The sequence below is a fragment of the Pseudorca crassidens genome, chromosome 11 (assembly GCF_039906515.1).
Source record: "Pseudorca crassidens isolate mPseCra1 chromosome 11, mPseCra1.hap1, whole genome shotgun sequence".
In the NCBI taxonomy this organism is placed as follows: Eukaryota; Metazoa; Chordata; class Mammalia; order Artiodactyla; family Delphinidae; genus Pseudorca; species Pseudorca crassidens.
The window spans coordinates 25509930-25537555 of NC_090306.1; the positions used below are offsets into that span (position 1 = coordinate 25509930).

The 27626-nt window shown below is 40.1% G+C and overlaps 1 protein-coding gene and 1 long non-coding RNA gene across 7 annotated transcripts in view; one reads left to right on the forward strand and one right to left on the reverse strand.

The window, feature by feature from the left end:
- SINHCAF (SIN3-HDAC complex associated factor) overlaps positions 1-17272 on the reverse strand; it is a 29557-nt gene extending 12285 nt beyond the window's left edge. The window contains exons 1-4 of one of the 6 annotated variants that reach the window (XM_067696086.1): positions 14741-14904; positions 8270-8416; positions 2717-2864; positions 1318-1417 (exon numbers count right to left, since the gene is read on the reverse strand). In XM_067696086.1, the coding sequence (XP_067552187.1) occupies positions 1318-1417; positions 2717-2844 (228 nt within the window). In that variant the 5' untranslated portion in view covers positions 2845-2864; positions 8270-8416; positions 14741-14904. Of the gene's footprint in view, positions 1-1317; positions 1418-2716; positions 2865-5698; positions 8229-8269; positions 8417-14740; positions 14905-15161; positions 15198-16718; positions 16973-17044 lie in introns of those variants that run through there. The other 5 variants (XM_067696083.1, XM_067696082.1, XM_067696084.1 and 2 more) reach the window with 5 other exon arrangements.
- The window catches only part of LOC137202796 (uncharacterized), an 89702-nt gene that overhangs the window by 43046 nt on the left and 19030 nt on the right, over positions 1-27626 (forward strand). Inside the window, exon 2 of the long non-coding RNA XR_010932790.1 lies at positions 26324-26373. This is a non-coding gene — a long non-coding RNA (uncharacterized lncRNA). The remainder of the gene's footprint in view (positions 1-26323; positions 26374-27626) is intronic.

The window sequence follows — 27626 nt, forward strand, 5'->3', positions numbered from 1 at the left end:
ACATTTCTATAGGATGATGTTCCGCAGTTTACAAAAAGTTTTCATATACTTTTGATTTTAACTTCACCACAAAGCAGTAAGCAGTAATTTGTTACTCCAGTTTTAGGGTAAAGAAAAACAAGAGATATTCAACTATGTATTTTGCCTTATTTCACTAAGCTAGTAAATGGGCAACGGTGGGTGGGGAAGGGGCCCAGATGCAAATCAGGGTTTTCAGACCTATGCTTTATGCTCTTTTTACTACACACCCTTAATCCCTGAGGTCAGCCACGTGAGGGCAATGGCATGTTCTTCCACAGCCTAGCGTGGCCACTGGTCTAGCCCCATATGGTCTCATTTCTCATGCCTTCACTCACATTGGCTATTTGCAGATTTCTACCCTTATGTAAAAGGTTGACATCACCTTCAAAATCACAATTTGGATCTTCTCCAGCTATTAATTAAAGAAAAACTCACATTTTTATAGGTTAACAGACCCACAGAAACCTATTATAATAATGAAACATTGTCACCAAAGGACAGTGTAAGGCTAGTGTAAGAAAAAAGGTAAAGAACAAATATTTTTTGCCCGCTTAAAAACAAACATTTTGTATAAATGTCATAAATCTTCTGAAAGCTAGCATACAGAAAAATTAAATAAGACCTAACGGTGTCGTTCTGGTTATTGAAAATATTTTCTAAAGAATTCTAGTGACGTTATAAAGTGAAATGCAAATAGAAAACACATTTACATTCCAGTTTGATCTCAACTAGATTTAATATAGATTAACAATAGCTTCTACGTGAGTGATTACTATGCATTATACTTTATATACATCATCTCATTCAGTTCTTACAACAGTTCTGTGAGACAGCTATTATCTTTGCACTTTATAAATAAATGTCACTTGCCCAAAGTTCACAACTAGTAAGTGGTAAAGGCAGGCTTTAAATCCAGTTCTGATTATAAACCGATGTGCTCATTAGTACCAACATGAATTAGGACATACATAATCCTAGGAGATGAAAAAAAGGATCCATGTCTAATTAACTCTAGGAATTTCTGGGTTAAACCTAAAAATATGTGAAATGTACACTGTGGATCTCCAAAAATGGGTATATTTGATACAACCTTAGAGAAATGCCATACCAAGCTATTTTGCTCCCCAAAATGCCAAAATGTTAAGTGATTATATCTGAGCAGCAACTAGTGCTTTTCTTTATTCTTTTCAGACTTTTCTACCCTAGGAACATATTATTTCCTAAATTAGGGGGAAAAATTAATGTTACTTTAAATATAACAGAGGTATAATTGAGAAAGACGAAAGATGAACTCACATGATTCCAGTTTTTTTTTGATCCTGCTGGCAGTTTCTTCCATCTTTTCACAAGCAGGACACAGGCATTACAGATGTCTCCTGAACGAGTCTCATGTAACCTGATAAGAAAACAATCAAACCTTTATTAGTCTCCTTTACATTAAAGAACTCATGCAAGTACATTTCTTTTAGAAAAAACACTATTTATAGTTTATAGATGTCATTTCTAATTGTCTGGAGTGATCCAGTTCCATTGTTTCTGTAGAATATTTCAGAAATATAATTAACTTCTAGATCCAATGAATCAATTCCATGTGCTACAATTTGGTCATTTTAAAATAAAGACTGTTTTTTAAAACAATAGCAAAATTTAAGACCTAGAGAAGATCCTGGTCACCATGGTTTTAAACAATGCTGTCCAATTAATCTTTCTTGAAATGTGTAGATACTTCATAAACAATAAAACACGACCCTTTAAGTAAAATAATGTGCCGTGATATTCTAGTTTCACAACAAACAAAACCAGAGAGGCACTGTAATTTTTTTTTTAATGAATATATCTGCATGGGGGAAAGAAATCTATAGTTACCAAGCTATTTTTTAATTGTCTCTCTGAGGAATTTTTCATTTACTATACTTTTCCTGTATTATAAATACACAGAAAAATACTAATAACATTTATTATATATACAATTGGAAATAAAGACATTAGGAGAAAAATGTAATTTCAAAAGGCAAGGTTGGTTAGTGGAGACTCTTTGACAACCTTCAAAATTAAGTACAAAGTCTAGGATTAACAATAAATAATCCACAAAATGTTTTGATAAGAAAGAACAGTGGTGAAATTAATTTCTAACATGGGAAATGGCTCAACATTAAGTATTTTATTTCATCCAAGTATTTGTTGGAAAGTAATTTCCATTTTGTTAAGCAGAGGTTTATTGTCAAAAGATAAATAAAGAACGAAATTATAAAATAAAAGCTAACATAGCCTGACAGGTTTCAGGGCAGTACATTAAGTCCTGCTAGTATCCTCAGCAGATTGGGTTAAAATATATTTCTATAATTTAGAAAAACAATACAAAGGACAGAAAACTAGTGGAGGACAATTACTGTAAGAGAGAATAAGGGTAATTTTTTAAAAAAAATCTCTTTGTACATCCTGAAGTTAACAAAAGGGTTTGTTTGATTATAACTTCTAAAGGGCTTCACAATTAATTTGGTAGTTCCTCATAATCTAGAAAAAGGAAGGCTGTCAGTATTGTTTGATTTAAGAGCAAGTGCCTTGAAATAACCTAGATTAGAATATGAGTGATTTTAATTATTAGCACACTGTTCCAATCCCTTTGCTTAGAAATACTTCTGTATACTGTGATCTTTTTCACTCCAAAAATGGTACAAACATCACATGATCTTACCCAAAACAGCTCTGGAAGTCCTTTTCATAGCGTTTACTGTCAGTGAATCGAGAACTGGAGGATTTAGCTCTGCAAATACAGCAGCCCTCTATACTTCGGTACATCTTTGGCTTGTGAAAACCAAACATCTTTTCTTCTGGGCAATAGTCTGTAAAGCCAAGGGAATTGATGACACAGCTTTGTTGAGGGCTATAACAAGAAACCATTAAAAGCGAACTCTCTGCTCCACCCTACCCCAGCAATGCGGTATTACATGACCGAGAGAGGAGGGCACTGGTGAAAACCTCTTGGACCCACCTCAATTCTAGGCACATGAGCATAGCAAGTGTCTAAAACACACAAAGTAGCTCAGGTATTTAACAAGGCTTCTACTGCCTCCTTCTCCCCTCCTGGCAAACACTCATTCTAAAATTGCAGGAAGGGTACTTCCCTGGTGGTGCAGTGGTTAAGGGTCCACCTGCCAATGCGGGGGACACCGGTTCGATCCCTGGTAGGGGAGGATCCCACATGCTGCGGGGCAGCTGGGCCCGTGCGCCACAACTACTGAGGCTGCGCTCTAGAGCCCACAAGCCACAACTACCGAAGCCCACACGTCTGGAGCCCGTGCTCCACGGCGGGAGGGGTCACCGCAATGAGAAGCCCACACGCCACAACGAGGAGTAGCCCCTACTCGCCGCAACTGGAGAGAGCCCGCACGCAGCAGACAAGACCCAACGCAGCCAAAAAAGGATAAATTAATTAATTAATTAATTTTTAAAAATAAATAAAATAAAATTGCAGGAAGGAGGCATTTTCTAAAATTCAAGATTTTAAGTAGAGAATACAACAAACTCTCCCCACTATCCTGTGAAGTAATGGAATCATACACAATGGAGGACACATCCTAAAATTTAAGCTAAGGCACCCCTTTTTATTTTGCATCTCTGCATTAATGTGATTCCCCCCTCTTGGAAAGTTTTGAGCATTTACTACAGGACCACTATTTGATACTAAGCACAAAAGTAGCTCAATATGCATCAACCTACACTACTTTGCCCTATGGGAAATCAGAGGGGATTTCTTCTGTGATAAATGGGAAGTTCTAAGGCAAGTTGTTCCTGAATTGAAACTACTGAAAGGAGGACGTAAAATACACAAAACTCCAGGGTTATAATTTAAGAATAATAATTTTATAAATCATTAAGATAAATTAAGAATGAGCTCATGTTGCCTGCCCAGTGGTCTGCCCCTCACAGCTGTTACAGAGGTTTTTGAAGTTTTTCAATGAGGTTCTGTGCCTTAGAACAGTAATAGTGGGAGGCATACGTTCAAAAACGTAAACTGTGATTTCCACGATCAAAAAAATCTCAACATCAAGCAAGGAAGGCAGATGCAGCTCCAGGGCCGGATGCAACAAAAATGTAGCTGGCAGTAAACAAGTACCTTGTAAGTAATTTAGAATATCCAAACCAAGGACCAACTTCACCAGAACATCTGGACTAAGAGAGGTGATGAAACGGTAATGAACAGAAACTAAACCCCAAGGGACAAATCCAGAGCAGGGTGTATGTGTGTGTGTAAAGGTCCAAATACAAATTATCACAAAACCGTCATATAAAGCATCAAGAAGAGAAAATTATTAATACCAGCTAGATTTGTGCCCACAGTTTTAGGAGTTATAACTACAGAACACCACCATTTTAAAAGTTCTTTTAGAAATATACTCAAATATACAAGTAAAACAAAAATTTTGGTGTTTGTCTTTGGATGACCTCTTGCCTAACCTCATTCCATTCCATTTCTGGTTAGCCATACCAGAGCAAGTATATGAAAGTGATTCAGAAAAATAACCAAATATCCAGGATGTCGTGTGTGTGTGTGTGTGTGTGTGTGTGTGTGTGTGTGTGTGTGTGTGTGTGTGTGTGTGTGTGTGAGATGCAGGGATTCTGAAATATAAACAAATGATTTATAACTTGTTTTTAAGAAAATATTTTATCAGTAAATAACTAAAGACTTAAGTCTTCCTTTTAAACAGGGGCCACTGTTCATTAAGTGTTCTTTGATGTTCTTGTTGGTGAGGGAGGCAAGCAAAAAGGGAGGTGCAATGGGGCAGAAGGACACTGATGCATTTCAATAATTAAGCCTAAACTAACAGTTACTTTAAGAATTGTTAAAACAAGAAAATAAAATACTCCTAGTTGATTAAGTTAATTATTTTCATTAAATGAGATTTTTTGAAAGGAAAAAAATGAGGAAGGTGCTCTGTATATAGTAGGAAAAGGCACAGACCTGTGAAATGAGGTAGATTTCTTTTTCCATCTAACAAACCCATATGATGAATGAAAAGAAAATTGCCTCCTGAGAAAATGGCCATGTGCTGCTTTGGAAAAAACCACGTCAAATGACACAGGTTTATAGAAACTTATTAAAATAAGTACTCAGAAAGTAGAAGCTATTGCTTTAATTTGTATATTTCTGTTTTGAGGCAAAAATGTAACATAACTTTCTAGTCCTTACACCAAACTGTGGGCTCTCCAAACTCCCCCAACACCTTCCATTACCATCAAGGTCAAAAGTCCAGAGTTCCTCTTGCAGTCACCAGCTTCATCAATAGCTCTAGGAAACTTCAACCTCTCTTCTCAGCAAGGATGAAGGAAGTATACAGCAAGGAAGGCCAGTTCATTCCATTAACACACAGACCAAATCCTATTACAACAGACAGACTCCTATCTCTACCCTCACAATCCCCTTCTCTCCACAAATAAACATGCCATCAAAACTATACAAAAATCAGATCATCTCCAATATATGAACTACCTTCCCTGAGGCTGGATTTGACCAAGAAGCCAGAGTTTGTGCCAGTTATCATGGGGGCAAGCTGCTAAGAAATACTAGGGCTACCGCTAGGTACTGAGGCTTTCCTTTTCATCAGCAGCTACTGTGAATCAACTGTTCATCTTCAGTATGATTTTTGTTGTTGTTGGGGATCTCCACAAAACTTACCCAATAGTACCAGTGAAACAATCCATTCTTCAGCTTGAGGATATTCTTCTTAGACATCAGAAAAAATACAATAGCCTGATGTCTTCTGATTGATAATCTTTTATGTAGCTCTGCAACCTTTTTTTCCTGACAAAATTCTTCTGCCTAAACATCTGAGTGGGGTCTAAATCCTAGGGTTCACCCTCTTCCAAGCAGTGCTAAATGCAGTAAGCAGGCAGGCACTTGTCCTAATGCAGCACACAACTAGCGCATGAGCCTTTTAATGGATGATTACTTAATAAACCTATTAAACCTTTTCTGAGCTTATTCCTGCACTTGAGAGGTACCTGGGAATCTGCAGCAAATACGCAGGCGTTTCATTTTGGGCTCTGTTTACAGCAACCCAGTTAAGCAGTGGTTGGTATTTAGCCATTCTGAGCTTTGGGGAGCAGAGATTAACTGAAAATATTTTCACAAAATCTACAGACCCACTAATGTTTTAAAAAACAAAAAACCTTACCTAATCTCTGAGAAAAAACTAAGGACACAAACTGGCTCTGAAACCAAGTTACTTTGTATATTTGAGAGGGTAGTGGGTGAGCATGGCACATTTGATTTTAAACTTGGAATTTCTGTTATCTCAACAAACCGGGTGGTTCTTTAGAATACTTCTTTCCTATAAAAATACTGAATCACTATGTTGTATACCCGAAACTAACATAATATTGTGAATCAACTTCAATTTTAAAAAAAGAGTATTTCTTTCCTAATTCCACATTTGTGCAATATTAAATGATCCCTCCAGAACAATCTATTTTATCTGTTCAAATTATTTGTGATTTTTGCATCTATTCTTATAGGTGTCACATCATTCAGCAGTGTTTTAATAGAAGGAAGCTAATACCATCTGCTTCCTAATTGATGAATAGTTACAGATGAGAGTGTACCCCGTACAATCTCACCCTTAAGCATGTATTTGCAGAAGGCAGAAGAAAATGTACCTTTGAGATAAAGGCAAAAATCAGAAAGAAGTAAAATGCTGATTAAAAACCGTCATTTGCCTTCTAAAATTAGATAGTAGTGATAGCTGCAAAACTCTAAATACACTAAAAGCCACTGAATTGTACACTTTAAAGAGTGAATTTTATGGTACATAAATTATATCTCAATAAGCTTGTTTTTAAAAATAAAAATAGACTGGGTTGGGAATTCTCTTATTGTCTTTATTCATCTTTGTAACCTCAGCACCTAGAATAGTGCCAATCATGTGGTATGTACTCAATAAATGTGTTGATTAAACTTTTTTAAAAAGCTGTCATTTGTATAGCACTTCATGTTTTATAAAGCACTTTCATTGACATTAGTTCTTTATCTACTGTCAGCCAAAAAGCCACAAATTTTTTTCAATACTGTAACAGTTAAAGACAAATCAACCATGCTGAAATTACTGTTCTGTCCAATTTAATTCAATCGCCCCAAATTAAAAAGATTAAAGTTAATAGCTAAGTCAGCAAAAGCCATAAGAGAAATAACTATAATTACATGAACAAATAGCATACATAGACAACAATGTGAATTTTTTAAATGCAACAATCAATTCTAAACATTTGTTTTGATTGATTTACTGGGGTTTCTTCCACTTTAAAACTTCCAAAAAGTTGATCGTAAAAATTCAGTGATCGGGCTTCCCTGGCGTCACAGTGGTTAAGAAGCCACCTGCCAATGCAGGGGACACGTGTTCGAGCCCTGGTCCGGGAAGATCCCACATGCCGTGGAGCAACTAAGCCGGTGCACCACAGCTACTGAGCCTGCACTCTAGAACCCGTGAGCCACAACTATTGAGCCTGCGTGCTACAACTACTGAAGCCCATGTGCCACAACTACTGAAGCCCACACGCCTAGAGCCCGTGCTCCACAATAAGAGAAACCACCAAAATGAGAAGCCCACGCTCCGCAACGAAGAGTAGACCCCACTCGCCGCAACTAGAGAAAGCCCACGCGCAGCAACAAAGACCCAACGCAGCCAAAAATAAAATAAATTTACCTTTAAAAAGAATTCAATCATCAACTTAATGAAAGGATGGGAAATGCAACCTTAGTGTTGGACAAGGAAAGGCTGAAGTAACCACTGTTTATCAAGATACAAAAGAGCCAATTCTAATCTGATCTAATGAGATTATGAAGCCAAGGAGCAGGGATGATGTCTTACTACACTTAATTCGGCACACATAAGGTAAGTTTACTAAGTACAATACAATATAAATGGGAAAGAAATCTTCACAGCCAATAGTGAAGGGATGCTATTTAAGAAAAGTTTTCTGAAAAATAGCTTGAAGGCGATGTCTTACAATTTTTAATAATACCAAATACCTGATTTTAAGTTCCAACTAAGAAACAGTATGAAGAATCGTGAAATGCAAATTTTAGAGCTTCTAGTACCCTTTTTAATATGGAATTAGGAGACAGTGAGGTGAAGAACTTAATTCTGCAGAGTATTTTCTTGTCTTTCAAATCTTATAAGGGTGTGATTTTAACATTTAGGAAAATGGAGAGGGTCCTTATTATGATAAATGTAACATGTATTAGGCTCACCTTAGTTGTTATGTATGCTTTGAAGGACACCAATAGTTTCTCCAATGTAATAACTTCCCCAATTTTACTTTCTAGACTCCTTCTGGGTAGTAAAGTCTTTCTTATATTCAAAAGTACCTTTCAAAACTCAAAATGCCACTGGATGGACTAGATAGATAGAAGAAAACAGAGAGAAGTATGCCAACGATGATAAATCAGCTTTACAGTTAACTTCACAACTTGTCCATGCCATCTTGAGAAGTGAAATTCTGATGCACAAATTAGGGGTGCAACCTCCCAAATTAAAACATTCCTCAATTAAAGTTATCTTAGTTTTCAACAGACCAAAACCCTATAGCTTCTAATCATCACTTTTTCTCTCTAAAATCCAAATGACCTAGACCTTTAAAAAAAAAATACGTAAGAAATTGGAAGCAACCTAAATGTCCATGGATTCTCAGACTGGTTTACGTATGGTGTCTTCATAATACAGAATACCCTTTCAGCCCTTCAAAAGATGGCAGTAGTTCTACGACATGTGCAGGGAGGGAACTTTTATCCAAGGTATCTTGTTATACAGTATAATCCCATAGTATGTTTTTAATGAGAACCTAAATACACAAACTGGCTTTTTAAAATAGATTTTTAAAAACTAGTAAACAGCAGTTGCCTCTGAAGGGTGCAAGAATGAAGGAGGCTTACTTTCACTTTACTCCCTTCTATACTGATATTTTTTTTAATCAAGTGCACCACACCCCAAAACCTTAGTTATCATCACATATCTTAACTAAAGAGGAATCTGAAAACTCCCAGAGAGTTTAAATAAACTTCCTCAAAGACATACGGACAAAGAGACACACATTAGGAAATATATTCCACAGGAGAGAGTACAGAATAGACTAGTAAAATCAGAACAGACAGAACAGAATGGGAAGGAAACTGCAGAGAAGAGACAAGCAAAAGATTTGTAAAGTGGGAAGGAAGCAGTGGTGAACAAAGACAAAAGGAACCAAGCAACCAAAGACAACTTTGAAGTGAAGGAGATGTATTCTTTAGACCTGAACTTTAAACGGCAGGATGATGGGAAATGAAGAGAAATACGAAAAAACACTCATGATCAAAAGCTATGGGCAACCTTGAGTTTGTGGAACTAGTAATGCTACCCTCGACACCATTTTAGTCAACAGTATGCTATCTTTAATCACATATAAGTACAGGATCCAGTAAACACTAACAGTGTAACTGGAGCAACACTTCACAAAGGGTCAAACAGGACTGAGTGTTTTGTGTTCTCCTACTGCTAGGCCACTTGGATGCAGTATTCCCCTACAAGGAGACATGTTTCGGCAGGGCTTAAGGAAAGCCATGGAGCAATTAAACACTACTATTTCCTCTCACCTGCTTCTAGTAGAGACCAACCCACATCCCAACACCAAAGGTTCTGAATTTACTGATTCACTTTTTTAAGTGAAATTTAACAATTTAAACCTGCCTGGAGGAAAACCGAAAAAGAGGTGATGGATCCCCACTTGTTCGCCAATAGCTTCTCCAAACATGTACCCAGCCTGAGAAATTACATGGTAAAATATTTATACAGTGGTGCCTATGGAATCCACGTTAGCAGAATCTAGAACTCCTCCTACGGGAAAGCGGTCAAACTCAGAAATAAGTGTTCAGCTGAAGTAGCACAGGTTAAAAATAAAAATCACAAATCCAGGTCTGAGTTTTAGATAGTATAAAAAAATCCCATTTTGACAGTGTTATAAAAAAATCTGGGTATCCCAATACCAGATTAAGAGAGATTCCAGTGGATGGGAAAGTTAAAGGTTGGGAACATAGTATTTATTTGCTTTTAAGAGATGATTATCAGTAAGACATGCAACTATTGTGAGTGTGGTGAAGAAGGCGCTATGAGTCAAGTTGGAGTCTATTTCTGCTTTTGTCTTTACAAGTAAATACGAAGTCACTTAGAATTTTACTTCTCCCTTTGTAATATTAGGGTGAAATCACTTAGAATTTTAACTTCTCCCTTCGTAATATTAGGGTGAAACCTCACTTCTACTTTCCAGGGACGCTGTGAAGCAAGAGTAGAAGATAACAGTGTATGTACATCATTTATTTCCTTAAATTTATAAGACTTGCACATTATAGAAATATGAACTCTTATCTGTCCCAAGGCACGCACAACAAATTAAAATGAAGGTAGAATCTTGATTTCTGAAGGTTTTCTTTTAAGACCAGGTTTGTGGGAAAAGAGACACTTAGCATTTTCAGAGAGACTTTTAAGTTCATGAAACTAGACCATATTCCTTTCAGTGAAGCTTGTTCTCCCATTTTCAAGTTTGACAAAAATGTGAAGAAAGCACACACCTGGTCTAACCCAAACCTCAGGAAAGTTCCTTAAGCTCTCTGAAGCACCAATACAAGAACTGGCAGTCCTAACCTTTAAATGCCCCAAATTGATTATATAGTCTTCTCTTCCAAACACGCTCTTCCTGTGTTTACCTATCTTGGTTATCATCCATACAGTCACATATAAAATCTGCAAGTCAACTAGGCTCTCTCTTCTCATCCTCTGCATGGTCCCTACCATGTCCACGATGAAATCCTTAGAAAAATCTGCTTCTTCCTTCACTTCTCTGGTTCATGTCCCTTCCATCCCTATTGCCTGTTTGTCCCTCATTATGGTGTTCGAACACCTGTCAGAGCCTCATAACCGACTTCCTTGCACCCTTCAAACAGGTGGTATCTTCCTAAAGTTCAAATGTTAATATCCCTTCCAAGGTACCAACACTGGCTTCAGGATACATCCAAACTCCTTGGCAAGAAATTCAAAGCTTTTCAGGATCTAGTCCTGGCTACCAGCTGCTCCCAGCTTAGAATTCTGATATTCCAGGAGTGTCAAACCAACTTTAATAACTAGCCGCATCTCTACTTAGGCTCCTATTTTTGTCCAAGATGGTTTCTCCTCCATCCCCTTAACCTGAGAAATTTTTTAAGGATTATATCTTTTTACAAAACCTTTCCATAGCTAACAAACACTCCTGAACTTGTTTAATATGTTATTTCCTCTACTCAATGATAAACCGTTACAGGGCAGAAACTAAATGTATTATTTCCTCTACTCAATGATAAACTGTTACAGGGCAGAAAGTCTTAGATTACAACCAGGTGCTGAATGTACAAAGTATACAAAACTGGGTGGAACTTGCTAAGAAGAGTGGAGTGGCCAAAATAGTGTTGAACAGTGTTTTTAAGGGCATGAAATAGGAATGGTGTCCATAATAAAAACATGTATTAAAAAACTGATGCTTTGAATGGTGTCATTTTTCTTTAACATTTAGTCTGTTGACTTTTGTGGAAAAAAATTGTGAGCTTTAAAGATTTCCAGGAAATGTAAACCAAATGAATTACTTTAATTAGAAAAGATTAATAGTAAACAAGTCAATGCTTTCATAACAACTGGTAGAAGAAATATTTCTTGCTGATTTCAAGCAGGCACGTGGAGAAGAAGGGAAGATTAGGAGAATACTGTGCAGAGAAATGAATCGCAAAATGAGAGCTATTTAAACTCAGCATACATTAACACCAACCAAATTTAAAAAAACATTAATCCAAACAAACTTATAGTACGTGAAAACAACTAAATATGAAGCTAGAAATGAATTAGTTTTGTTCAACTGCAACTTTTGTACTTGAATATATAATAGCAAGTGTGCCTGTGACTTCCATATTTCTAGTACAAAAAGAAAACTTCGCTCCCTTGAAAATACACTCCCCCTTCTTATGCATTAGCTGCATTTCCAGATCATTTCCATAATACAGAAAACCTTAGTTGCAGATTCAATTAAAAGAGAAACTGACAAAAAAGAGAGAAAGAAACTGGAGAACCAAAAGACAATAAAATATTTTCACTTTATAACAGGACACTCTTGTGGACAAGAGAAATCAGGAAGAAAGAAAATAGCATATTCTAGATTTCCACAGGACTTTTTGATGTAAAGTGGTTGAATCAGAATTGGATTGGCAACCAGGAGTTGAAGGCAGTGTACTCCCAGAACCAGTTCCTGAAGGTGGGGGAGAGGCCAAAGACATTCATTCTTTCCACTCATCATTTACTGAATTACTTCCTCCAGCAAGGAAACTGATCCAGGCCTCAGTTTTGTCTTCTGTAAAATGTCTACTTCCCAAAGTTGTCAGGACAATAGTCAGTATTTACCAAGCACATGATTTGCTTATTTATATCCCCAAGAACCAGGTATTATTATTATTATTGCTATTCTGCAGGTGACAAAATTTGACTACAAAATGACTTACATCTTTAAGATGATCAAGTCTTTGGAACCTAGGCATTTCAACCCCAGAGGCTTTTGAACAACTAACCTAGTGCCTCAACAAATGTGTTCCCCTCATTCTTAGCCAATTATATTCCCAACACTGCTTAGGGAAAAAAAGAAAACATAATACTTTTAAAGCAACCTACTATGTGCCTGGCACAGTAAATTAATTTGTCCTTACAACAGCTTATGAAGTTGGTTTAGATTTCAAATAAGCTTAAGCTTTCCCCAGTGAAAAACTTATTTTACATGGAAAATCATTCTCAAATTGCTTTTTTGACATAAATCTGCCTGAATTTGAGCCTCATGAGCCAGGGTTTCCCAGGGCCTGATTACAACTCTGGGAAAAAATTGATCATCCAGGTTCCAGATATACAGAATTAACAGTACTGTGCAACAGCAGCGTTGAGGCCCACAAAAGTTCTAGAATATACTATGTATTGAACTTTTCAACTCCAATCTCTTGCAAAAGTAATGCAAAAAGGGAAGACAGCAGAGACCTTGTCTGTGTCTTTCCCACTCTCAACTCATTTACCTTTATAAACCAAATTTCTACTGCACATTTCATCTTATATTTAAAAAAAAAACCCTTAAGATATTTTATTTGAAATTTCCCAGAATATTGAAATTCTAGCTGTAACTCGGCTATAAAATACTAATTAAGAAAAACAAATCAAAGAATTTCACAGTGTATTTGCAAAGCTCTTCATACTCATTTTATTTATTTTTATGCTGCAAACATTTTAATGATTATTGTTGAACATACATATTGGAAACTTTTTTACTTCAAACTGCAACAAGTTAAATAAATGTTTATAATATACAAAGAAAATACAACCAAAAGTAAAACTTGCTTTAAGTGTGCCTTGCCTCATATGCATTTTAAATACCTGACCCAGAGAAACAACTGCCCAAAGCCAAAAAGTTATTAAATCCAAAGTTTCTCATTCTCTCGACAAGATCTTTCTATTCACTTAAAAAATGTACTGTTACTAATACTGGTAGCCTTTAAGTATTTGTAATTTAGTCAACCAAAACCTGGGGAAAACGTTTATTTAATAACAAAACAATGACAGCACAAAACTGATTTTAATTTGTATGGATGTTTTGGTTTGTGTGGGCATGGCATCTCAGGATATTATTATTTTTCGGTAATGACCACTTTTAGATTCTAGCCCTTAAACATGGTCAAAATGCAGGAGAAATCGGGAAAGAAGCAACAGACGTGGTGCTGCTTATCGGATGTCTAGACTGCAGGCAAACCCCAAATACCAAAGAAGCATCCATGTGTCAAACCAGCATAATTTCTGAGCTATGCCTGGGGCCACATACCAAAAAAAAAAAAAAGTTAGCTTGGAAAGAAAATCTAAGAGGGGTAACCAGAAGGTCAACCCCAGTTCACAGGAACTATGAAGCAGCTAGCGGGGATCGCTAGCCATCACCTTGTGTCAACCCCTGAGCAGCTTCCTCCCCAGCCCCCAGAGAAAATCTCCAAGAAAGGCCTAACTCCTACGTGCTAGCTTCTTCAAGGTCGTCCAAAGATAACGCCCGGAACATTGAGCCAAGCATACCTTTAGGGCCAAGGAAGATTCCCCCTTCCCCAAACCACTATATAAATACTTTAAATGCCATCGGGCTTTTCTCCAAGTCCACCAGAAATAAACTCCCAGAATTTAATTTAGATTCAGCAACTAATAAACGTGTTCGGTTTTGCAACGTAAGTTATTAAAGGGCTTTTCAAGTCCGGCAAACTCCAGTTCAAAAACAGGTGCTTTCAGAGTACTTTTAATGACAAGGTCAAATTCATTTTTTTAATTATTCGGAGGAAAGGAGGTGGTGTAGTTTTCTTAAGCTTCCTTAGGACAACGTGAGAGAGGAGTGAGGGGGGAAGGACGGCTGGGGAGAAACTGTCTCGCCCCGGGTTGATGTTTGACTGAACAGTAATTCCTGGTCTTCCGGGTGCCTGGAGTAATCGTAATCGAACGTTAGAGCGAGAAAACAAAAACAAAGAAACCTAGTAGGGTCAGAGTTACGAGAACAAACTCTGCACCGCCCTACCACCCCCAAGAAGTCACCCCCCCCCAACCAAACCAGCCCTCGCCCCAGCCGGCCCCCCTCCCACACGTAAACACACAAAGACGAGAGCTGCACGCACGATTCACCCACAGTCCTCACTTCCCTTTGTAGGACAACCGGAGCCCCGAACTTCCCCGCGGTGGTTTTTCGGTGTCGTCGGGGCTGGGCCCCCTGCACTTGCGGGCCGCGGCTCGGCTGTGGGGGAGGGGTGCTCGCCGCGCTCGCCGGTTTCCCCGAAAGCAGCAAAATGCCTCCCCGTCCCGCCCCGGTTCTCCGCGGTCGCCCCAGGCTGCGCTTCCCCCCACCCCACCCCGGGCACGCGGCGACGGCCGAGACAGAAGCACCCAGGCAGCAAAGAGAACCGCTCCCCGGCGGATCGGTGGGTAAACACAGCAACTGGGGTCGGAAGTAAAAGTTCCCGCAGAGAGCTGCCCGCCGGGGCGGGGGTTGCGGCGGCGGCGGCTGGAGGGAAGCGCGTCTCTCGCCGCCGCCTCCCTCACCTGCGCCGGAACAACGGGCCCCGCGCCCGCCCGCCCACCCGGCCGGCCCGGCGCCTCCCGCAGGCCGCGCCTCCCGCACGCCGCGCTGCCGGGGCTTGTTCCTCCTCATGGCTTTGCCCTGACGTAATTCAAACATGGCAACAGTTCGACTTCAAAGGCGGATCCACAGACCTCCCAGACGCAGGCTTCGGCCCCGGGGAGCGGGCCGAGCCCTCGCGGCCGCGCTCTCCCGGGCCCTCGGCCGTCGCGGCACCCGGCGCCGGGGCTCCAGCGCCGGGCCCCGACTGCCGCCCCTCGGCCGCCCGCCGCGCGTTAGCACGCCGCCTCCCCCGCGCACCGGCACCGCGCACAAGTAGCGCCGCCAAAGTTTCCCCGCGAGGGCCCGAGAGACAAAAAGCCCCTCCCGAAACTCGTCCGAACTTAGGGGGGGCCCAGCCCGCCCGGCGGCCGCCCTGAGTGCCGGCCGGGCCCGCACCGGCACATGCAGCTCTTTGTTTTCTGTCCAGCCGGGCGCTGCCTACGTGCAGCCTCAGGGACGTGGGATTGTATCTCAGGGGGAGACACTTCACGACCGCCCAGGGGAAGGGTCCGGACCCTGCGCCCTGGGACTCCGGGGCTAGTCCCAACGTCCTCCCCTAGCAGCAGGCCCATTTAATCGAAGTTTTGCAATGTCCTTGATAAGAAACGCCCGGATTCCCCGCCCCGCACCGGCCGAGAGTTGGCGACTTTCACTCTGCTTTTTAAACTGGCAAGACGCCATCATCAGCAAGTCACATTGTCCTGCCGGCCGGCCCCGACAGCGCCCGCATCTCCCGGCTGACCGCGAGCCGGACGCTCAGCCGGACCCCCGACCAAACCCGGGTCGCAGCCCCAGCACGTGGTCTGTCACGCTCGGCACAAAAAGCAGTGCCCTCCGCAGTTGCCGCACTCCTCCGGCTCAGTCAACGCCGCTGCCTCCATCCCGGAGTCAACTCGGCTCCGACTGGCCATCTTAAGCCGCGCACGGTCGCCCTAGAGAGCGCCGCGGCGCCCACATCTACGCTACAGGTGAATAAATTGCGAACCAAAGTTGAGGCTCCACAGACACCCCGGACGCCCGCGCTGACTGGGCGCGGCCCGGGGAGAGGCGTCTGCTAGCCGGGGCCGCTTCCGAGCAGCCGCGTGTTGCTCATTGTCGCATCCGCATCCCTCCAGAGTTGGGCGGACAATGCCACCCGCGTGCACTCGGGCCACGCCGGCACCGACCCGAAAGGCCGATTTAAACGCCCTCCGCCCGACAGCTCGCAAGTAGGCGGCAACTTAGTTTTCGAGCGAGGGGCGTTCATTGTCCACCCTCATCACAACACGCGCGGGGGCCGCAAGAAACTAAAGCACGAGGTCCAACAACGGCGGCCGGCCACTCCCGGGCGCGCGCCCACGCGGGTGCACCGACCCGGGGCCCCTCCGCAATCGGCAGCAACTCCTTTTCGCTCGGGCCTTTCAGCCACCGAACTCCTTGTCGCCTGCGAACACTGCGGCTGAGAAAAGTCATTGTCACCTTCAACGTGGATCCCTCACCTCAGGCGATTCCTCACTCCTTTCCAGGCTCCACTCACTTCCCCCACCTCAAGACTTTCGGTTTGCCTCAGATACCCTCCCCAACTGAAAAGCACTCACTAAACATGCAGATACAAAAGAATCTGAGGTCTGAAGATCACGAAAACAGCGCTCCCAGCAATGCCATCTCCAAGACAAAACTTCCTGTGTGTATATAAATGTGTGCGTGTGTGTCTGTGTAAGGAAGGGGGAGGTGGTGAGGTTAGGTGAAAAGAGAAAAAGAGCCACTCTCAAATCAATGCCTCGTGAGACAGTTTTGCACCACAGTAATGGTTCGAGTCACTCACCTGCCAAAAGCAGACGTTCCACGCGCAAAAACGTTCCCGAGGTGCGGAGTGCACGCCAAGCCAAGCCCACCTCCCAATCGCTCCCTCCTCCTCAACTGCCTTGTCTAGAAAGATTGTCTCCTGCAGTTCTGCAGTTGCTACCGCTGGCGCGGAAGGTGTAGATTCCGCTTTCCCTCTGCGCACGCGCGGCTCCTGGTACAAAATTCTCCTGAATCGAACTTATTTGCATACGGGCGCGCGCGCGTCGATGGCTGGGAGGGGAGAAGGCCCGGCGGGCGCGCGCGCTCCCGAGGCCTCTATTGTCCTTTTAAGGGGAGAAGCGCCGCGGCGCGGGAAACGCGGCGGCCAGAGAGAAATGGGGGCGGGGACTGCTTACTACAGTGACGTCACGTAAACAAACGCCCCCTGGCTGGAGGCGGCGGCCAACGGGGAGTGGCGGGATGGGAAAGGCGGAAAGGTTAGCAACCCAGGGAGAACACTAGACTGCGTGAAGTGCTTTCCACTCTGAAGCTTTTCAGGCGCACCGTTTCGCGTTGAAAAATAGTTTTGAAAGCTGTTTTTGCAAAATGTTCACACCTGTGCCCGGTTTCTGGCCTGAAGTGACAGGGGAGGTGGTCTTGCAAGCATCCACACTGAGTTTATATGTTTCTCACATTTGCTAAATTTTGTTTGAAAATGGGTTTTTGAATCATTTTTCTTTTTTAATTTTCTGGGGCCAGAAAAGGTTTGTCTTTAATGAGTCTTTTAGTAAAGTCCCATTTTGACACTCTATCCATTCACTAACTCCTGTCTGCCCTCCTCAAACAGTAACCCAACCCATAACAATCCAATTTTCTTCTCCACTTTGGCCTTAAGATTTCAAGTCTGAGTTGAACGGTTGTTAATTTCCGTGGGAACAGTGTCGCTTTCCTAAAAGACTAGTTAGTGGAAAGCCAGTAATCTAGGGACGTGCATACCATCTCCAGCTGCTGGTAAAGTGTGTTCCACTCACCCAGAAATAATACTACCAACTGGTGGTCTTGGGAATTGAAAAAGTAGCCATGCTTCTTGCCTCAGGAGGGGAAAAAAACTGAAAAACTGAAATAAATCTTCTCAAATTGGTAAGTGAAAAATGAAAAATGACTGTGATACACCTTTATTCCCAGAACACTTCTAACACCAACAGGCTGAGACCCTGACTTAATGATAGAGGGACATGGGGAGAGAGGAAGGATGTTTTTCCCAGAAACTTGATATTGGTCCCAGGATACAAAAGTGTGGACATCAACCATAAAACTTAATCATCTGCTGACAAGTTTCACTGCTTTCACTGTAGTGTCAACAATATGGATTTAAATAGATACTTCTGAAATGCTAATTTAATAGGACAGCCAATTCCTAGTACATACAAGACAAATCCACTTCTGAATTCTTCAACTAATGCTTCTTTTTTCTTTAAGCTCTGTAGCATACTACTTCTGTAACTGTATATGAAAGCAATATATTAAATACCTGCAAAGGAGAAAAAAACTGACACCTCTCACTAAAATGTGAGCTCCCTAAGGGCAAGAATTTAATGTTGTAGTCATTTTTGTACTCTAGTGCCTAAAAACAGTGCACAGTACATAATAAACTCTGACTAATTGCTTGTAAGTAATAAATCAGTGGACATTTTCAAATTTATTATAGACTTATCTCACATAAAAACAGTTTTAGTTTAGAATTTTTGTGTTCAACTTAAAATGAGTTTGGAAGTTACAGTGATCACCTTGATTGATATAATGCCTGTCCTTTTCATAAGTAAAGCAGAATAGGCTTAATAACCATTTCTGGGGCTTGGTGGCAAAATGGACTCTAAGCATAAACTTCTACCTTCTTCTTTCTGAAGAGGATTTTTTAAGTTTGGCCCTGGTTGTCTCAAGTACTTATATGGTTTATGACAGATACTCCAAAAATAATTTCACATTAGTATATGCTTCTGAAAGTATGGAAATTGCAAGTATAGTAATATTTTTCAAACTTCAATTATTACTTATAGGATATATCTATATATTTTATTTAAATATAAAATATATATTTATATAAAATATAAATACACACCTTGAATGCCTTTCCTCTTGAAAGTTTATGTAAAGAATATATATTGTAAGCCATTGTTTTATAATAACTTTAAACAGAGTATAATATAAAAATATTGAATCACTATCTTATACACCTGACATTAATATATTGTAAATCAACTATATACTTCAATACAAAAAAAAAGAAAATATATTGTAATCCAGGGATGAAATAGGTCCAAATGTGCAAAGAATGCAGGAATTACAGTATTTTGGATATACTATGCTACTGAGCATACAGTAAGTATGCTTACCATACTTATACTGTATGCTTACCATACAGTAAGACTTCCTCTACTCTCAAAGTAGGGGTCAAGAAGCAATCTGGGTAATTTTTGTAGGAAAGGTAGCAACGAAATCCTTAAAGAGAAATTTGAGTTCCTTAGAATCTTAAAAAAAAAAAAAAAAAAAAAAGCACCTGCTATTTTTGAACAACCAGGTGCATTCCACAGGTTCTTTTGTTCATTTCATTGCTTGAGCATGTTGTTATATCTCGTTCTATCCGCGGCCAATAGCTTCATTTATGAGCTACTTTAAAATACTATTTCCTGAATAGCCTAAGTGACTTTTTCATAAGGAAGTAAGGAAGGGAGGGAGGGAGGAAGGAATTTATAATATGTAAATTTGGATTATAGGAGATTGAATTACACCATGTTAGGAAAATATTCAGATTTTTTAATGACTATAGTGCTATTTTGAAGTCATACTGAGTTATCAAAAATATTGAAATTGAAAATGTAGTAAAAATTGAAATTGAAAATAAGTTACCAGATACTCTGGTTAAGCCAACTACCTTGCTTATAATTTGTTGTCCCTGCTGTAGAATTATGCCTGTTGCTCAAATGTTTTCGTTCACTTAGCAAACACTTAATGATCATAACTTCCAGATAGTAAAACCATTTCAGAAGTAGGGAGGCTCAAGCCCCTCTTACCTCATCTAATTTATTTCTATATAATTCTATTTTACTTGCTACTTTTTCTTCTGTAGCTTTTGTTGTCTTCTTTTGAGGATTAACTATTGTCAGCAATTTTACAATTTATTATAATCTTGGAATGGAGGAAAAATTATATATAAAGGACTGAAAAGGACAATTCATGCTTGGTAATGAAGGATATTATCAGCAATTTAGAAAGGTTTGTAATGACAACTCAAACTAATGACTGTTTTTTAAATGAAGGCTGATACCCTCATCAGAGACTGGTACAAACCACATCAAAACATTTTTGTTGAGCCCAGGAAAGAGCTGATTATTATTAGTAAACATTGGGTTTGGTTCCTTAGCAGGTAATAGCTATAAGACTAAACGTTTTCCTCACGCCTAAACAAGCACAGTATTTTGTTACTTATTTGTGTAAATCCTTTTGAAATTCAACTAGCAAGTGGTTCAGAGCAAGTCAGATAATTTTAAACTATAAGTATGGAATTGGTTATGTGATCTAAGCAATCCTCCAGCAACTGTTGACAGCTGCCAGAAAAAGGTATCTATTAATCAAAATTAACTTTTCAAATTTCTGAACTTAAAGACTTAAAGAATTGTCACAAATTTACTCTTAGAAAGAGCAACCTCTGAATTTATAGAAATTTTAAGTCTTATGGCATTTGAATAGCATACTTTAAAAAATAAAATTATCGGTAACAAAAGTAATTTTATTTTAAGAAGGACATTGACAAACTAGAATGAGTTCACAAGAGAGGAAATCAGGATGATGAAAGAGTCTGGAAACCACAGCATAAATGCAATAATTGAAGGAAGGGTTATGTTTTGGTTGAGCAAGAGAGCAATCTTTGACTATCTGAAGGACCATCATTAGAAAAGCCAGGGACTTCCCTGGTGGCACAGTGGTTGAGAATCCGCCTGCCAATGCAGGGGACACGGATTCGAGCCCTGGTTAGGGAAGATCCCACATACCGCAGAGCAAGTAAGCCTGTGCGGCACAACTACTGAGTCTGCGCTCTAAAGCCCGAGAGCCACAACTACTGAGACGGTGTGCCACAACTACTGAAGCCCGCGCATACTGAAGCCTGCACGCCTAGAGCCGGTGCTCCGCAACAAGACAAGCCACCGCAATGAGACGTATCGAAGAGTAGCCCCCACTCACCGAAATTAGAGAAAGCCCAAGAGCAGCAACGAAGACCCAGCGGAGCCAAAGAAAAAGGAAAAGAAAAGCCAATGGGCTTATTTTTTTACACTTAAGAACCAAAATTAGCCTTGAAAATCACAAGAATGTCTTGCTAAATATCAGAAATATTTCTAAACATATGAATAGTCCAAGGATGGTCCAGGATACTTCAGAAGGCAACTCCCCATCATTAATGATGGCATTCACAAAAATAAAACCAAGACTTTTATTTCAATGAGTTACATTATTTACAATGGAAACTTTGCTATCTGTAAACTCCTATTGAACTCTGTGAATCTATCAGTATGATTCCGTGGGATAAATGAGTGGTATCAACAATAGGAGCCTTAAGGAAACTTCCCTGGTGGTCCAGTAGATAAGACTCCGAGCTCCCAATGCAGGGGGTCCAGGTTGAATCCCTGGCTGGGAAACTAGATCCCACATGCATGCCGCAACTAAGAGTCCACATGCCGCGACTGAAGATCCTGCATGCTGCAACGAAGTTCCCACATGCCACAACTAAGACCCGGCACAGCCAAAATAAATAAATAAATATTAAAAACAATAGGAGCCTTAAGTTCAGGAAAGGGATTTTTCTATCACTGTGGCTGGAGAGGTTAGGAATGTTGTTTTGGAGAGTATGAGATTTGAGTTTGGACATGAATTTATTCATTCAGTCATTCAACAAATACTTATTGAGTATCTACTAATTGCCAGGCTCTAACAATAAAATGAGGAGCAATGCAGAAACAGTTCCTCATGGAATGCAGTAGGCAGGCATTCCAAATAACCAAACAAATATAATTACAAACTGTGAGAAATAAAAGGGAAAAGGAACTGTGAGCCTAACCATGTATAGCAAGGGGATCTGATGTAATCTGGAGGTAAGAGAAAGCATCTTTGAAGAGGTGAAGCTGAATTATCAGCAGGATTAGATGAAGGATTGGAGGGTGAAAAGAATGTTGAACCAATGGCAACTTCAGGAACAAAGTTCTTAGAGACAGCCAGGTACTTGGGGTGGTGGGGAAAGACATGACTAGAAGCATCATGACTTTGAATAAAAGTCACACATGAATCTTGTTCGAGTGAAAAGATCATGTCAGGTATTGGAATCTAAGAGAAATCAGAATGTAAACCCTCCGGATTTGGTACCTACACTGAGTTGGAAGTAGTTGCACCACAAAAGTGCAGAGACTCTAGAGACAAACCCCTATGATTAGATTACAGTTGGTATAATCAATATATATTTCTTCTGCAAAAGTTTATTTTTCTAAATGTCAATAAGAAATTGATCCCCCAGCCATAGAATCCACTTCCTGGAACAACCCTTTTTCTAATTATTCAAATCATTACTGAAGGCAAGCATAGTACATCACCAACAGTTAAACAAGTGAAGAAGCAGACACAATACAGAAAAGTAAAAGAAACATGCTGGGTTGCCATTTCTAAGAACTTTGGGAATAAAATATCTAGGAATCTAGAAAAATTTAATATTTTGCTCACAGTTAATTTTTTTAACTTTTTAAATATATATTTTGAAGAATTTGAATTTTTGTACTTGAATTTTAAAAACTAGAATGCAATCTTATAACTTAGGTCAACAAATAAGAGATATTGGTTTCAAGGTTTCAGATGATATAAACATTAATAGTTTATCTAGATATATTGTTAATTTGGCAGTGCTTTAGTGTTCCAGAAATGGAAATACAAGGCAGAGCAGTTGAAACAGAGGTAGTGAATGTACCATATTGCATCTGTGGCAATGGTTAGAGAAGATGGTATCAGAGGAGAGTAAAACATTGCATACTGTTTTGCTAGCAGGCAAGGTCTAGTATATGAATATAATTTAAATTTCTTTACAGGAATAGAATTAAAACATATCCTCAAGCTTGTTGAAAATAGAGAAGGGTGTTAGTACTCAGTTGTTGACAACTAAAACACTACTGTAATGCCAATAATGTAATCTATACTTAGATTAATAATTTACAAAATAAGACTTTGTGGAAGGGAATCCCAGATCTTTGAAACTACTTCTGAAAAAATGCATTCTTTTTTGAGGCCTCTCACTGTTGTGGCCTCTCCCGCCGCGAGCACAGGCTCCGGACACGCAGGCTCAGCGGCCATGGCTCACGGGCCCAGCCGCTCCGCGGCATGTGGGATCCTCCCGGACCGGGGCACGAACCCGCGTCTCCTGCATTGGCAAGTGGACTCTCAACCACTGCGCCACCAGGGAAGCCCCAAAATGCATTCTTTGAAATTTTACCTCTGACACTTCTTCAAAGCAGAACAGTTGCCAGTAGCACTAGAATAAATTTCATATTTTTAAAATAAACTTATTTATTTTTATTTATTTACTTTTGGCTGCGTTGGGTCTTCGTTGACGTACGCAGGCTTTCTCTAGTTGCGGTGAGCGGGGGCTACTTTCGTTGCATTGCAAGGGCTTCTCATTGCGGTGGCTTCTCTTGTTGCGGAGCACGGCTCTATGTGCGTGAGCTTCGGTAGTTGTGGCACGCACGCTCAGTAGTTGTGGCTCGTGGGCTCAGTAGTTGTGGCCCGTGGGCTCTAGAGCGCAGGCTCAGTAGTTGTGGCACACAGGCTTAGTTGCTCCATGGCATGTGGGATCTTCCCGGATCAGGGCTCGAACCCATGTCCCCTGCATTGGCAGGCGAATTCTTAACCACTGCACCACCAGGGTAGCCTCCATATTTTAAATAATTAGGTATTTTTGTCCAAATTCTTGATTTGGAAAACTGAATATAAACAAAACATATTCCTGTTAACTTTTACCATAATTGATGCAATATAATCAAAAGATAAAATTTATAAACTTTTCCCTATGTTTGTCATATCATGAATATTATTTTTTAAAAATGTTGCAATTAAATGTTGGAATTTAAAACGTATATCAAATAATTTTTTAATCCTGGAGTGAGGGAACTCAAAAGACTTGAAAGATTAATAAATTTAACTACATAAAAGTTAAAAATTTGTACATGGGTAAAAATATGATAATATCAATGAAAAAAAGTCAAACTGAAAAAATGTTGCAAAATAAAGATAATTTCTTAATAGAGTAAGAATATAAAAAAGTTAATTCACCCAAAAATATATAAATGGAAATAAACATGTGGAAAGATGCCGAACTTTAGTCATACTTATAATAAGATTTTTATTTATAAATTTTATAACTTTATTAATAATTTTAATGTAAGGAAAATCAACCACTTTTATCTAGATTTGATTATAAATAAATTTGTTTGATAATATCCAGGGTTGATGAACATGTAGGAAAACAGAAACTCTCATATTCTTTTATTGGGAGTATAAATTATTCATTCCATTAAGATACCAATTTAACATTATCTATTGAAATGTGAAAATTTTGTTTGCTTCCACTCTGGGAATTTCCCCTAAGATATATTTATACAAAGCACAAAGGTCCGTCCAAAGATACTCATTCCAGCATTATTCATAATGGAAATAATGCAAATGCTCATCAATAGGTAACTGATTGAAGAAATGATGAAATACATAAAATGGAATCTTATGCTGCTATTTCAAAGAATAGGGTTGCCTTATATATACTGACATAGGAAGATATTAGCACTCTAAAGTGGATAAAAAGCAGTTTCCTGAACAGTAGGTAAATTATGTTTTCATTTGAGGGGCCAAAAGGAATATATATATATAATGTGGTTGTACATACATAAAAAGTGATTTTAAGTAGACATAGCACAGTCTTAATCACAGTTATCTCTGAGGAAGATAGAATTGAGAAAGAAAGTGGGAGGGGTATTTTTTTTTTTTTTTTTTTTTTTTTTTTTGCGGAACGCGGGCCTCTCACTGTTGTGGCCTCTCCCGTTTGCGGAGCACAGGCTCCAGACGCGCAGGCTCAGCGGCCACGGCTCACGGGCCCAGCCGCTCCGCGGCATGCGGGATCTTCCCGGACCGGGGCACGAACCCGTATCCCCTGCATCGGCAGGCGGACTCTCAACCACTGCGCCACCAGGGAAGCCCAGGAGGAGTAATTTTTATTTTATATAATTTTTTCCTCTTCGAGCTTTTATGAACATCAATTACTTCTAAAATATTTTAAGGTAGAAAGACACCTATTAAAACGCATGTAGCCCATTAAGAATACAAGCAACATTACAAAAGAAAAAGTGTCTGTATTAGTTTAATGAATGAATTACTAAGGTAACTGTTAGCTTCTTGAACCAAAGATCCATATCTGGTTTGGCTTCAAAAGTTCCAAAAATGTTTTGTATGGTACGTGTATATAAATAGCCATAAAACCGTGCAGCCCATAAAAGCTCTTCTTTCTTTCTTCTACCGAGAATTACTTTCCCTCTCATCTCTGAATGTTTAAATCTTATCCATCCTTCAAGCCCTGACTCCAATGCCAGCTCAGGTTCAGACATAATTATCATTTTTTGATTGTCAGCTCTAGATCTAGCATTATTCTCTGTGCTTCCATGTGTTTTTATCTCTCTTCATTGTTTAAAGTCTTCACAATACTTCTGTGACAGATGTGAGTCTTTCTCACAGTTATGAAGCTTATTCGGTGCCTCACGTGTCATGGTAAGAGGTGGAGGTGAAAGAGGAAACCACGTCTCTCATGTCCAAATTCTGGATTCATTCCACTTTAGTCCTCCATGGACTTGGCCCCGATTCCTCAAACAGCAAGTACTATTTTCCTCCTCTGAACTCTTCTAGCACTTTGTCAGTATATCTTAAGGCACACATCAATTTCTGCTTTATATTTCAGTTACTCTGATGTCTCTATATGACGAGAGCTAAATCTAATAGTTTCAACCTGTGGAGGGCATGAAAATCACCAATGAACTTTTTTTTCAATTTTTTTTAATGTGCTAAAATACACATAACAAACTTTATTATCTTAACCATTTTAAATATACAGTTCAGTGGTATTAAATACATTCATAATGTGCAACCTTCACCACCATCCATCTCCATAACTCTTTTCATCTTGTAAAACTGAAAGTACAGTAAAACTATACCCCTTAAACAGTAACTCTCCATTCTTCCTTCCCCACAGCTCCTGGCAACCACCATTCTATATACTTCCTGTCTGTGATTTTGACTGCTGTAAGTATCTCATATAAGTGGAATCATTCAGTATTTGTCTTTTTGTGACTGGCTTATCTCACTTAGCATAATGTGCTTAAGGTTCATTCACGTTGTAGCATGTGTCAGAATATTCTTCTTTTTAAGGCTGAATGATATTCCGTTATACGTATATACCACATGTTGCTTATCCATTCATCCATCAGTGGACACTTGTGTTGCTTCCACGTTTTAGCAATTGTGAATCATGCTGCCATGAACATGTATATACAAATATCTCTTCAAGACCCTCTTTTCAATTTTTTGGGGTATATATCCAGAAGTAGAATTGTTGAATCATATGTTAATTCTATGTTTAATTTCTTTTAGAAAACACCACACTGTTTTCCACAGGAGTTACACCATTTTGCATCCCCACCAACAGTGCACAAATGTTCTCCACATCCTCACCAACAATTGTTATTTTCTGCCTTTTTGATAGTAGCTATCCTAACATGTATGAGGTGGTATCTCATTGTAGTTTTTTTTTTTTTTTTTTTTTTTTTTTGGTACGTGGGCCTCTCACTGTTGTGGCCTCTCCCGTTGCGGAGCACAGGCTCCGGACGCGCAAGCTCAGTGGCCATGGCTCACGGGCCCAGCCGCTCCGCGGCATGTGGGATCTTCCCGGACCGGGGCACGAACCCGTGTCCCCTGCATCAGCAGGTGGACTCTCAACCACTGCGCCACCAGGGAAGCCCCCTCATTGTAGTTTGTTTTTTTTTTTTTTTTTTTTGCAGTATGCGGGCCTCTCACTGTTGTGGCCTCTCCCATTGCGGAGCACAGGCTCCGGACCCACAGGCTCAGTGGCCATGGCTCACGGGTCTAGCCGCTCCGCGGCATGTGGGATCTTCCCGGACCGGGGCACGAATCTGTGTCCCCTGCATTGGCAGGCGGACTCTCAACCACTGCGCCACCAGGGAAGCCCCTCATTGTAGTTTTGATTTGCATTTCCCTGAAGATTGGTGATGCTGAGCATCTTTTCATATGCTTATTGGCCATTTGTATAGCTTTTTTTTTAATAAATTTATTTATTTTATTTATTTATTTTTGGCTGCTTTGGGTCTTCATTGCTGCACGCGAGCTTTCTCTAGTTCTGGCGAGCGGGGGCTTCTCTTGTTGCAGAGCAAGGGCTCTAGATGTGTGGTCTTCAGTAGTTGTGGCACATGGGCTCCAGAGCGCAGGCTCAATAGTTGTGGTGCACGGGCTTACTTGCTCCGCAGCATGTGGGATCTTCC